General features: G+C 36.4%; 1 protein-coding gene across 6 annotated transcripts in view; it reads left to right on the forward strand.

Moving 5' to 3' along the window:
* AKAP6 (A-kinase anchoring protein 6) overlaps positions 1-14,250 on the forward strand; it is a 259,455-nt gene that overhangs the window by 45,357 nt on the left and 199,848 nt on the right. For 3 of the 6 annotated variants that reach the window (XM_088057686.1, XM_088057690.1, XM_014249998.2), the window contains exons 1-2: positions 1,323-1,775; positions 3,768-4,125. In XM_088057686.1, coding sequence (XP_087913812.1) covers positions 3,802-4,125 — 324 coding nt within the window. In that variant the 5' untranslated portion in view covers positions 1,323-1,775; positions 3,768-3,801. The other 3 variants (XM_088057687.1, XM_088057689.1, XM_088057688.1) reach the window with 3 other exon arrangements.

Raw genomic sequence — 14,250 nt, forward strand, 5'->3', positions numbered from 1 at the left:
CAGTGTCTGCACCACTGATCAATGACTGGACTACTGTATGGCTTAAAATGCTTAATGATTGTTTGTGTGACAGGAGGTAGCTGCCATAGGAGGAAAACGTGGGTGATCTGATAGCTGGCAGAGCAAATGTGGCCTGTGCTTTATAAACAAGGGAGATGTGGGGAGCAGAACGAGTGCAAGGAGCCTTTCAAGGCTGGTGGTTATTGATAAACTGAATTATGGTTGACACAGACATTCTATGTTTTGCATAAGAGTGTTAGCATCTGACTGAGTGGAAAAGCAGGGGAAAGTGAGATTGTCTCTGTGATTAGTGGAAGGTAATCAGCCATCTGTTAGGCATAATGCACTTACTAAAGATGAAGATAGAAAGCATATGTGTGCATGTGCTTACACAGGATCTCTCACCTTTTATACAAGTAGCCATGACAATGTAAGACTGTATATAAAGAATTAACACAAGCCAAAAAAATATGCTCGATTCATCTATTTTTTTTTCCCACCAGAAGGAATGCAAGCTGGTAGCTGCGTTGTATGGCTCTTAAATGTGCCCTTCAGCAGACTGAAAGCTTTTGAAGTGTCAGAAATAAATAACTGGAGGAGTATTTTTAGAAATAATGTTATAATAAGTCTCAGTCTGATTGTGACAATGAAAATAAGGTTATGCCCTGAAAATGTTTAAAGATGAACTTTTTATTGATCGGGATATTTGACACTGCATTTTCAACAGCTTACCTGTAAATTTAAAATCAGCTGGTTTGTATAACTTTTCTGGGTACAGAAAAGGCTTGGCTTAAAAAAAAGCTGGAATGTGATTTAGTATTGTTTTCCCACCAAAAACTGTCATTGATGCTACCAGGACTTTTATGATGCAGAAAATGAGATTGAGCATAGCTTTTAAGTTTTATAGAAAAATTTTGGTAGCAATAAAGTCATACTTAGAAGGAAAAAAGTCCCTTCTTTACCTCATTCAAGATTTATTTTTGCAAGGTATAAAGACCACCTGTAAACAAATTTATCCAGTTTTGATACGTGTTCTAACACTCATTGTAGTGGTTTACAATTCACTATTTGTAAAATTTTTATCTCACAAAATCTGGAAAAACAAAATACTCCAGAAATAGAACAAAATGTAAGGCCAGCATTTAAACCAGTCATTTAAAATGTAAATATTTTATATTCTGCTTTCTGCCGGCAGCCGGGGCTCGGGCAGAGCCGGGGCCGGGGCAGAGCCGGGGGAGTGCGGGGGCGCTGCGGGCGGGACGCGGCGGGCGCGGAGCTCCCGGCTTCTCCCGGGATTTCAGGAGCTCAAGTGTGCCCGCACTCCTTCGATGCCAGTCTTCTTGGAGAGCCTTTCCGCTGTTCCTTCCTCGCAGCATAGCTGGATGATGGTGCCTTTTTATTCTGCCAAGAATCAATTTAAAGAAATCTGTGTCCTACTGTTGGAATTCGGTCGTTTCTAGCTGCGAGTTTCTCCTTTCAAGCGTTTGTGAGCTTTTTAAAGCTTTTTAAACCAGACCTTGCTAATTAGTATCCACGGTGGATTTTATTACTTTTGACGAATTTTTTGGAATCTTTTTTTTTTTAAGACTATGAAAAGAACGATATATTTTTAAATTTCTCCGCGTGTTCTTAATTGAAGTGTTGCAACTTTCCTTCTGGCAGGAAGGAAAGAATGTAAAGGACTTGACTTTAAGAGCTTCTAGGGTTAAGGAGGCATTAGCTGTAATGCTGGAGAGCCACTCAGAGAGAGTCAAGCACATGGTAACAAAAACCAGGTCAGCAGGTTCCTAATGGCTGCTAATTGCACACTCAGTGCATGAAAGGCAGAATTCGCTCTGCATGCAGCACGGGCCAGCTTTTGTTTGCTTCTGCAGGAGCATGTTTTCATTTCTGTTTGCTAATTGCTTTAATGTCCTTACTAGAGCTGAGTCATGCCCAAAAAAACTCTGTAAGAGTGCCAGGGGTTATTTTTTTCGTGAAAAAACTACCAAGCAAGCGCTGCTCTTCCTGTGCTTTGGTATCATTTAGTGATTCGCAACCAACTGTTTCTCTGATAGGCGTGTTTAACAATAAACATACACGAATAAGGACCACGTGTGTTTCACCAAAATTTCACTTTCAGGAGGAAATAATGTGAAGAATATGTTTAAAATATTGAGATAGTTTTGGCTGCTAGAACAGGTGAATTCTGTGCTAGAACTAGGGTTATGATCAGCAATGTCTCTGACAAAGAAATTATTACGCTGTTTTTTCTAACAATTTATGCTGAGTACTTATGGCAACAGAGTTGAAGCTGAAAAATAGGCAATGTAAAGAGATGAACTTAAAAAATACTTGGCATCCTGGAATTTTAATTTCATCCAGTTTTGCTGCAGAACTTTTTATTTAAGAGCATTTAATTAATAATTTTTCAAAATTTGAGCTAAAAGAGTTGGGAATTGTGCAGCAGGCACTGAGAATATTTGAATTCTTCTATCATTTTCTTGCTTCATTGCACTGATAGAAAATTTTGTTCTGAAGGGCCAAATTTACATTTAGTGTTAATATTTAGTATAACTTTAATATATTGTTTTGTGAGTGTGATAGATGTGCAATCACTGATTTACTAAGTAGTAGCAGGGTAGGAAATAAAATCAAATTTACATAAGATATAAATTTTTTGTCCTTCCTGGCTATGGCAAGCGAAACTGTGACTGGATACTTCTCTGATACTCTCACTGCCTGCACGAGTGGTCTCTGGATGCTGAGATTCCAAGTGAAATATTTAGGAATATAAGTCAGTAGTCATAGTGTTGATTTGACAATGAAAAGTCTATTTTTTCTACAATCTTATAAATTTTATCTTAAGTAAGTAAAGTTGTTTGTTTGGTTTTTTTAATTGGTTTTTTTTTTTATGTGTAGGGTTTATAGCAGCCTTCATGCATAGTACACAAGTAACTAGAACATACAGAGGAAGAGGTACAAAGTAAAATGTTTTACTTACTGACTTTTTGCAGTGGATTTCATAAGTGTATATTGATGACACAGCATTTGGGCTTTCATAAAGCCACTTTGTAAAACGATGGTTTAATTTTAGGTACGTATTTTGACCTTGGGAATGATTGTATCTATGTTTTGCTAGAGCTGTTGCTTATTGTAACAGTCCTTAATCTAACAAAACTATTGGAACTTAAAGTTCTAAACAAAAATCAATAAATCAACCAAGTGTCCTCAATAATTTCCTCAAGTTTGCTGGCAAATTTTTTGTCTTACATGATCAATAGTCAAGTGGACAATTCGAAAATTTAAATAAATCTTGAAATATTCTGTGTTTAGTCTTAAATTTCAGGCCAAGGAATATGTTCTAATATGTACTAGTTTATGAATACCAGTCTTGTATTAACTTGTGGAGTTCAGTAAAGTCCTGCTGACTTTGTCAATATTTATTTATTTATGTTGCAGTTGAAAAAAAATCAAAACATATTTTTCATTAATGAAAACTATAATTTCCAAGTTGATTGGAAATTAGATGAGAAATTACAATTGGAAATTACAATGAGATAAATGCAGTATTCGTTAATTTTCTCATACAAAGATCCTGTTCAAATCAACAAAGTTATTTTGAAAAAGTCTATTTAGTCTTGACCTTCCAGCATAGATTTTTAGGCTGAAGAATTTATTTAGGTGTGCAATAAATTTCAGACATTATCATTTACTGCTTGCCTTTGAGTATTTTGTTGCTAAAGTTAGTCTTAAAACAGCAGCTTGTTTTCTTTTTATCTTTGCAGCTATTTTTGAAAGAAGTACGGTTTAGACTCCCACATGTTAGCCATGGACGTAGCGCTTTCTCCCATGAGAACGCCAGACCTGGATCCGATGCCCTCTGATGCCTCTCCCATGCTCATCAACATGACTCCCACAGTGGAACAAGAAGGGGAAGGGGATGTCATGAAGGACCTTGACCCAGGCCAGCAGTATGAAAAGCCACCTCCTCTACACACCGGGGCTGACTGGAAGATTGTTCTCCACTTGCCAGAAATTGAGACCTGGCTCCGGATGACGTCGGAAAGAGTCCGGGATCTGACCTACTCCGTCCAGCAGGACTCGGAGAGCAAGCACGTGGATGTGCACCTGGTACAGCTGAAGGTAAGATGAATTTTATGTCACAGACTTCTCAGAAAAAGGGTCTCATTCAAATCTGCCGTCAGTAAAATAAACAAAAGGACTTTTCCTAACTGCTGAAGCAGGTCTGACAGCCTGTGTTAAAAAGTGAATAAATCCTTTTAAGGGAGATAAGAGAAACCACTTAATTATCAGAATTTTTTGAGACGGTATTTGCTCATCACTTAATTTAACAGTCAGAACCATATTCATGAACATGTTCATACTCCAAAAGCAGGCAATAAAACATTATCAGTAACCTGACTGGACATCTCACAAACACCCAGAAATATTCCCGCTGATTTTAGTGGGCTTCTGTACCTAAAACTCCCAAATAAAATTCCACTAAAATTCCTAACATTCCAGTAAATGGGGACATTCATTTGAAATTCAAGGCAAAATTCAAATAATTAGTGCCTGGGACTTTAAGTGTATGTTCCTTTGCATGGCCTGGTTTGCTGCAGCAGATGAAGCATGCTTTTGAAGGTGGCAGTCTCCAAAAATAGCACAAAGGTTATCTCCAGACTGAGCTGTCTTCAGACTTGCATTCTGAGGCCTGCTTATGTGAACATAGTCTTCCTTCATACTCAGTGCAATGGTATTTTATTTGTGTTTATTTTAGGACTGTAGCTGTAAGCTGTCTTAAAATACAACACTGTATACTAACACTAACCAGAGTGACTGTACTGTAATCAGTCCTAAACAAACAGAGAGCTGATCTCGATTTTTTAAATGGTCCCACCATTTTTCTAAAAAAATTAGGGGAGACGTTACCAGCTTTTGACGGAAAGAAAGGACCAAATCCACAATGTGCAGTAAATTTTTAGCAGATGCTGTGAAAAGGTATTTCTGCAGGCAGGCATGAGAAATCTTGCTTGGCTTGGTGCTAGCTCTGATCTGGAATTGCTTGTGGCTGTATTAGCGCGGCGCTGAGCTGTAACTGGAGGTCTGTGGAGCTTGTGGGTGGTGTTTGCACACAGCTTTGGGCTGGTTCAGAGCACAGGCAGAACTGATCTGTGCCTGCCTATGAAATGAGAATATTCTGTACATACAGCTCACCCTCATATGTCCCCTAATACATTCTGTTTATAAATAGAAGTCAGAGAATAAATAGCATTCCTCATGGTTTTTCTTCTCTTTAGAGCTTATTTGTGAAGTCACAAGTGCCAATGGGAGTTCATAAAATACTTTCCTAAGGGTTTTACCTATGTAAACAAATGAAGCAAAGTTTTAACCAAACACATTACGAATGCAGGGCTTCTGTGACCTGCTGACCTTTAAATCTGTATACAGACAAAAAGAAATATGACTGTAGAAACAAGTGCTGTGAAATTATTTTATGTGGTTGAATATAATATAGACTTTAGATAAATTTTGAATAGTTTATCTAATATATAATTAACTAAAACTAAGCAAAAGACAAAACAAAACAAATTCCAAACCAAAAAAACCCCACAACTAGAACTTCATACAGATTTTTTTATTTTATCCCTCTGTCCTCTGATAATATTCCTGAAGGGCTACTTCCCAATGATGTGTGTCATTCTGGAATTGTTGTGCCCAGGCTTGACAGTGGGCTCAGTGTGAAGCTTGACTATTGCTGAGTAGACTGGAAAAAGTGTTTCACATAGCTGTCAAACAATACATACCAGTTTAGTATTTTCTGTTTTCCAAAACAGATGGTTGATTCAAGTTCAGCTTGTAATTCACTGTAACTCCTAATCTCCTTTCCCACAATATATTTTTTCACCTCTCTCTTACCCATGAAATTTTACATGTAGGATTTTACCTTTGTCCATTATTAATATTTTTTTCTTTTATCTCATTCCACAAGTATCTCCTCCAAGCACACTCATTGTTTTCATCTGCAAATTTAAGAAGCTTTCTTTCTGCTCCTTTGTCCAAATCATAATGAGAAAAATGAATTATATAGACTCTGGATAAAAATCTATAGCATAATAGTTTCTGAATATAATTTTCAAAATGCAAATGTAGCAGTAAGACAAACAATTTTTCGTTTTCTCATAGTTTCTTTTCATCAGCCAGGAGACGTCCGATTCCATTTTAATGAAGCTTTCTATTTGTTTTGGATGCTTAGAGTTGATTTCTTTCCCCTGGCTGTCAGTTGGCTTGTGGTGATAAGACTGGTTTGGGGACCCAGGCCATTGCAGACTCTTTATATTATTCCTTGGAAAAACTGCTCAGCATGCATCATCTCCTTCTCTTGTGAAAACTTCCTCAGTATCTCAGTTGCAGATCTGTCTGTGCTTCTGCTCTTTCTGTAATCAAGAGCATTGCCTCTTTGTTGTGGCTTGTTCCCTAGGGATTTTGGTGTTTGCTGCTAGTCTCTTCTCATGCTGCATGACAGGGCTTTACTAACCACCACTGATTATTTGAAAATACTTGTTTGCCTCACTTTTGCAATGCCCTTTCTCAGAACTGGCCACATAGCATGAGTGGGAGGTTTTTCTTATATTGTCCCTTGGGAAATTTCCTGGAAAGCTCAGCTTCACACGAGTGCTTCAGGAAGATAGTTGGATGAGCTGTAACTCTTCAGATCCCAGAATGCCCTATTTTAGTCATTCATCTGGCACCACTCTTAACTCAAGCTGTTCTAAGATACTTTTACATTGCTCTAACACATCTGATGTAGCTGTTACCAACATTGTAAAAGAGATTCAAAAAGTGATGGTTTTGCTACAAGCAAATATAGGAATGCTCTCTGTGTCCTTGTATTGTCTTAAAATGCTGAGATGCTTTTGTGATCCATTCAGTTTTTTATAGTTTTAATAAAATATATTTGCTTTTACAGCAAAATCTTTCTTGGAATCCTTCTGAGGTATAACTTGGCTTCAACTCCTGTTCTGCTTTACATTATATCCCTTAACTCTCACAAGGAAGGGCCTACTGTTTCAAACTATTGATAACTGCTTTCTATCTTTTTGAAAAAAAAAAAAAAGTAATTTGGGATGTTCTCGTGTAATCTTCTGTATCTGAGATGTCTGTTATTTCTAACTTATTTTGGAGTAAAGCTCTCCACCCCTCCTTTGTGACTTAAATATCTGAACCATATATTATATATTGACATAGAAACAAACATAGTTTATGCTGTGATAGTGTCTTTTTTGCAGACACTGATGTCTCTCTTTCCAAGTAGAGAGGCTTCAGTCATTTTTTTCCAGGATACCTGGGTCAGTCACAAACATCTTTTGACAGGATCTCTCATCTTTCCTTGTGACTCCCACCACAAATTTTTTCATGAACTTTGGATAGAGATCAAATATCATGTGACCATTATCCCTTCACTATCTCTATTTCTACTTTTTTGAGGAACAAAGAGTTTTTAGTTGTTCTTTTTCCTTAAATTTAAATCCTGGCTAAGAGGACAGTGTGAGAAATTATTGAAACAAGGTATTAAAGATATAATGCAAAATTTTAGGCAGCAGAATACTTTCACTGAAATGAGCAACAGAGGTGTTCTTGTGCTGCTTACACATCTACAAGCTGAGCAAAATGACGCAGGACTGTGCTTTGCATGAACACAGAAAGAGTATATATATTTTACTGGAGATTCTGTTGCCTTTTAAAGAAAGCTGGATCAAATTAAGATAGAAGGCTGCTGGTTAGAATAAAATAAGAGGCTCAGAGAATTGGGAGCTAGTGAAAAGTAGAAAAAATTGAGAAACAATAAGAGGCTCCTATCTGTGAGTAGAGAAGTGAGCACTACTGGGTTAGTCTGCTCTTATCTATGTATCAAGGGAATAAAAATAGCTAAAAGCTGGAGAAGCCTTAACTGGTAGCCCCAGTGATAATGGAAGATCTGGCTTGCATAATTTAACAGGATAAATGAATAATTAATATATGTTGCAGACAGCATTCTGGACCGTTTTAAGCTTGGACTTTCCTTCTGAAGAGGCAGAAAAAATGACCAATAAAAATTGTTGGAGTTAGTATTCTTGTGACAAAGGGATTTGAATATTCCTTGGAGTGGTAGGACATCAGTACTGGATATTCCATCTGGGCTTGGGCAAAACAGATTAAAAAAAAAAGGCAAAAGGAAAGGCATATGTTACATGATTTACTCACTTGAGGCCCATATACATGGCCTTTGGAAAGGAATTTTGAACAATGTGTGGAGTATCTAAGCTCTTCCCTTAAAGCAAGGGACAATATGAACAGCTCCTTTAATCAGCTTGAGTTTCTACCGAAACAAAGCAAACACCTAATGACACACTGAGCAAAAATTCTGCAGCCTGTGATATTTCTTCCAAGGATAGAGATGCATTCATTAGTTCTCAGTGACATATTTGGACACAGAAGGGTGGTGTGTAACTCCGAGAGTTTGTAGAGTACAGTAGCATCTGCAATGCTTTGGAGGTCTTAAGGTTGTCCTAAAATAGACATTTAGATTGTTCAGCAGTCAGGAGAAAAAGGTGAACATTTGCCTGTGATGAGGATGATATTGGTCCTACATTAAAATATGTTAATACAGGCTGTAGAAAATGACCTAATATGCTCTACCAGTGGTCTCTAGAGAAATATTAAAGTGACTATCAAATTCCAGCACATATGTTACCTATTACAGTCTCCTCTAGCCTATATCATAGTCTAATTAAAATATGAATGCTTACTGAATGCAATGCTGTAATGATATAAATTTCATAATGATGAAAAAATTTTGTTTGTCAAGTCATTGGGCAAGTTAAAGCATTTGCTGAGAGAATGTATTGTGTTGTTTAGTATTTGTGTATGTGATGACAATAACACATACTGATGTTCAGATTTCCTGGAAAACCATAAATTAATGCTATTTCAATGGTGTGAGTAAGATTTAGTACTGTCAAATTTTAAAATGAGTGGTCATTGACAGTATGTAATTATCTTTATTCAAAAGTAAGTAATGGGAATTTGTTATGATTGCTGTGATTTGTTGCAAGAATTTTTTTATGAATATCTATGCAAATATAGATGTGTCTGTAAGCAAAAGCAGACACACCAAAGCTGTGCCACATAAATCCTAGTGGTGAGTGTTTTATTGATTATTTGTGTGAGTCTATATGTTGCAAGGTAGAATATTATTATGTATTATAACAATCACCTATTTCTGATGTGCATTGTGAACTATGGTGTCCATAGGTGTTTTCTTGCTTTGTATATATCAGTAGTCTTTGTGGATGTATTTCTTATTAGCCATTATAGGAGCTAAGCTTGTTGCTTTTTCAGTTTATAATTACATGTCACTTATAGTAAATTTTCAAAAACTCTAAAATGGCATAAGGGAACAGGCACAGTCAGGCACAGAAAATTGCATAAAATGTAATAAATTTTTGAGTTTGTTACATTACATTTAAAATTTCCTCATGAACTTTTATTATGGGAGAGTTGACAGAAGAAATTTCAGGTTATAGGATGATTCTGTCTGAATGCTAAAAATGCAACATGAATATCTCAATAACAAACTTGTGTTTTAGTAAGAACAGGTTCTGAAAGTTGGTGATTTTTAAATATCCTTGGATATGTGCCTCTTGCATTATGTGAATTACTCCTCAGAATGATATCCCGTTCTCTATAGCTGTTAGAAACCCCACTGTGAATTGATGTGGTTCCTTTGTAAATCAGCAAAACACACAGGTTCTATATAGTTTCTTGTGGAGAAGGCAAAAGGAGAGCTAATACCTACCAGCTTCCCTGTAAATGATTTCCTGGAGAAAGACAGCAGTTTCCATGTAGCCAGTTATGATTCTAACCTTTGCATTTCCGAAGATGGAGCACTTTTTTTTTTTTTGGAAGTGTTTCCATTTCTTTTTGGAAAACACACGTAATTCAAAAGGCATAAAGCAGCACTGCATTACAGCACTACTGCTACAGCAATCATAGCACTCCAAAGTTCTGACAAAACATTTGTAAGTTTTCACAGAATATAAAATCTACTAGTAGTACACTGCAATTTCCCTTTCCCACTGAGCAGTGCACTTTCTTTTCATAATCTGTGTAGCTGAGAAAAGTTATCACATAAATGTCGGAGCAATATTCTTTTATTCTCCTCAGCTGGCTCTGGAGCCATACATGCCCTTCACTGTGGCTCCATGCTTCAAAAGGGACTTGAAGCAAGCTTCAAGGTATAGTCTTCTCTTTTGCTGTGGCCTTTCATCTCTTTGTGTTAAGATGAATACATTGGCCTCTGATGAAAAAAACAACAGATATTTCATAGGCAAGAAAGTAAATTTCTTCAGAATAGGTTCTGTAGATTTAATGATAGTTTATCTGCTAATGTATAAGGAAAAGATGATTTTATACGTGCATTTCCAGTGTGATTGTGATCTGAAATGATGAAATATGTTATTTTTATAACTGACATACACATATGGGCATATATATGTGGAAGTGTATTTGTATGTGTATGTTTGTAGTACCATAACAGAAATACAGTGCCACTACTCCCACCTCAGAATTTGCATATGCACTTATTCCTCATGCATTTCTGGCTTTTCCTCAAAAATTTTTCTGAATTACCTGGCCTGTAGTATTAGAGAAACTATAGTACAGTTCACTGTAGGGCACCATTAATGTGTGTAAGATCTCTGTGTTTGCAGTTCACCTTGTGCTTCACAGATAGTGAGAGGTTACTCTGTGTCTATTTATACACTGACAGAATAAAATCTCCTGATGGGACAGAGTACCATTAGTACCCCTGGGGAAAAAGAAATTATAGGCAAGGAGAAATGTTATATTTTAAATGGTCCCAAGTATCTGTACTTTTGGGTACAGTAAAATATTCAAAAGACCCCACAAAATAAAGAAATAGAATTGTATTTTCAGACCATTGAGTTGTGTGGGATGAGCAAAGTGGTTGATACACCATGTAATCAACTCATATGAAAGGTATGGTTGGCACCTCTTTCTGCATCTCAGCACTGTCCAGAAGCTGAGCAGATAAAATCATCCAATGGAAGTTTGCAAAATCATTAGCCAGCTATGCTCTAACACCATAGAGCTGAGATACTAAACTGAATGCTCTTAGTTGCTCTTCCACAGGTATTTTGAGGGAGAAGACAGGGCTAAAATACTTTTAATTAAATTCAGGACTTTTAGGCAATAAAAGAATTTCACAATCTGGACATTTAAGAATAATATCAGATACTGTAAGACTCATGAAAAAAGAAAGGTAAGAGGGATATTTCCAAGGACAATACAGTAGGATTTGTACAGACATGGTACCACGGCAGCTAGCCTATGTTTTATTTGCTAAGGTCATCTGCACTTTCATATGGTATTTATGGGGACTTCCTGAAAGTTCAGATGCCCAGTTTAACTGCTGAACTGAAGATAAAACAGTTTACTGCACATTTGTTTATCTGTTATTGGGTACAGGATCCCTTTTTCACACAGGACTAGGGTCTTACCTTGAAATAGATAATTTTGATCCATTGGATTAAAATACCAAATTTTACACAGTAAAATGGGTAACCTCATATGTATTATTACAAATATAACCTTCTCTTCAAAGAGTACTTTAAGTATCCACCTTGTTTATGAATCTAGACCAGCAGCTCAGTATGAGGAATTAAAACAGAGGTAAATAGAATACATGGGAAGGGAGCCACTCTCTTTTCTCCAGAGGAACATTGCATTTCTGGTTATAAATAGGACTGTTTGCTTTCAAAAACCTCAAATAATACTGAATGCTGTATTACTTTCAAACTTCAGGTAGAATAAGGAGTGATGAAGACATTTTTTTTTTACCACATTACAATTTAAGTTATACACTTTTGATTTTCAGCTGAGATCTGCAAGAATAAATAATTCCCTGTCCCAAATCTGTTGAAGATTTGGTTTTGATCCTAATTATGAATGAAATATTTATAGTATCTCTCAACGTCTGTTTTATCTTCCCTTTTTTTTTAAGCTAATGAATACCTAAATCACCAAAGTAAGCATTTGAGCTGCAAAGACTTCATGGTGATCTCCACTACAATTTAAATTACAGTGCTCAGATTTGTAGTCACAGTATTTGGGTGTGATTTGTGAATTTTGATCAATTCTCAATTATGAGATGGATTTTCTTTGCTACTGTGTTATCTGATATAGGAGACAGCAAATCAGAATGAAAGAGCCACACCTGCAAGTTATTAAAGAGGTTGCTTGAAAATTACCAAGGAAAAACCCATGTTATATAGGTGTCTTAAAAACTTCAGAAGAAGACATTTTCCTTTATTCACAAGAATACATGTTGGTGCAGATAGGCTTGGGACTTTTATTTGTTAGGTTACAAATCATGTTCTAGGTGTTGGTTGCTAGCTTTATTTTCCAGCCTCTCTCTCCCCAGTTTTATTTTCCTTTCAGTTGTCAGGTTCTCTCCCTTAAAGTTTTTGTCTTCCAAAACTCCCATCTGATTTCTGTCCTTTTTAATTTTCTTCCTCCTGTTTGTCCTTTGCTGAGTACAATGCTGAGTCATCTGCTGCCATGCTGAATTGCTGCTTCAAAAATCCCTGCTTCCTTTCTTAACCTGGACCTGTACCATGTTCTGTGGGGAGAGCAGGAGTCAGAAAGAGCACATTTTTAACAAAACTTACTGCATTAAAAGTGAAGGAGGGAAGTAGATGACATTACTACACATGGGGCCTTTTTTTTTAAAAAAAAAAAAAATCAGGTTTAAAGTGTTTAATACATTTTCTAGTATTCTCAAATGAATGGATGCATAAGGTATCAGGGTGTAGGAGCTGCTTTTTCTTCAAACAGTTTTGAGTATAGTTGTGGTATGTTCCTGCAGCAATCCAGGTAGTCAGCATCTGGCTTTGTGTTGGCACAGTCCTGCATTACTAGAATCTGACCTTGCTGATTTTATTGGAGGTTTTATGCTTAGATTTGTTTGTTGCCATGCGAAAGGTGAAGATTTAGTTGTTATGACTGAATGACTAATGATTTTCTTGCCTTGATGCTTGAATAATTTCTCCTTGTATAAGAAATGCAGCTTTTTGCATTTATGGAGAGGAGGTGATTTAATTTTAATAGGGAAATACAGCAAATGAGGAGGAACTATAAATTAGATAGCTATAAGAATTTCTAAGAATTCTCCATTAAACAGCAATTATTAAATGCCTCAAGTCTTTGAAGGCCTCACTACATCAAACTGTTCCCAGCAAGTGGACTTTGCTTTCTTGCAGAACCAGTTGCAATTGGCAAATTACCCAGTGCATGGAAGTCTTCTTCTCAGGGCCAACCAAACAGAAATAATAATAATATTAACAACAATAACAAAACAATAATAATAATAATAATAACAGAAAAAACAACAGGAGAAGTAATAAATTAAAAATAAATACACAAAGTCAAAAATTTTGCATTTAAGGATATAAAGAAAACCAGGAAAATAATGGACATTTCAGACAGAGTTTTGCAAATGCACACATAGGCAACTTTATACTCCTGGGAAGCTGTTGAACTGTATGGAAGTACAGAAATGGCGAGTTTAATAACACATTTGAATTACTTTTTTAAGTGTAAATAACATATTTATAAAGTTGTGTTTTGTTTAGTTACTTCTGTAACTCATTTATTTAATTGTATTTCCATTAGAAAAATTGCTTTCAAAAGGTACAAATTTAGTGTTGTAGTATTGTAGGAAGGTCTTTGCTATTTGTCTTCTTGGTTCATTGTATAAGATAAAGTTGATAAGTTACAAGCTTAAAAAATTACTTTGTGTGTAATTAATTGCATTCATTATGTATATCAGTTTTCTTCTTTTTCCTTATTTCTATTCTTACAGCATGGGCAAGAAAACCACACAAAGCATAGTGTCATGGAAAGCTGGAACTTACATTAAAACAAAGAAGAAAAAAACCCCAAAAAACAACAAAACATGAAAACCCAGAGGCCCTGGGCATTACTCTTTTGTAACATGTTCAGTAATTTCAGTATTAAAAAGAGCAGTGAGACATTCAGGTCCAGCAGACTTCAGAGGCAGCAGGTTCTGCTGCCGCTGTGCTGCAGCACCATCTAGTGCTGCAGGAGCTGCAGGAACTGCCCAGCTGCTGCCTTTGCTGCTGAGGAGGGAAAAAAGATGCAGGGAGGGATGGGAAAAGTTTGCTATCACATGCACAGAAATTTGGA

This window comes from Pseudopodoces humilis, chromosome 7 (genome assembly GCF_049639895.1).
Source record: "Pseudopodoces humilis isolate 2021_Gansu_Grassland_sample_001 chromosome 7, ASM4963989v1, whole genome shotgun sequence".
Taxonomy (NCBI): domain Eukaryota; kingdom Metazoa; phylum Chordata; class Aves; order Passeriformes; family Paridae; genus Pseudopodoces; species Pseudopodoces humilis.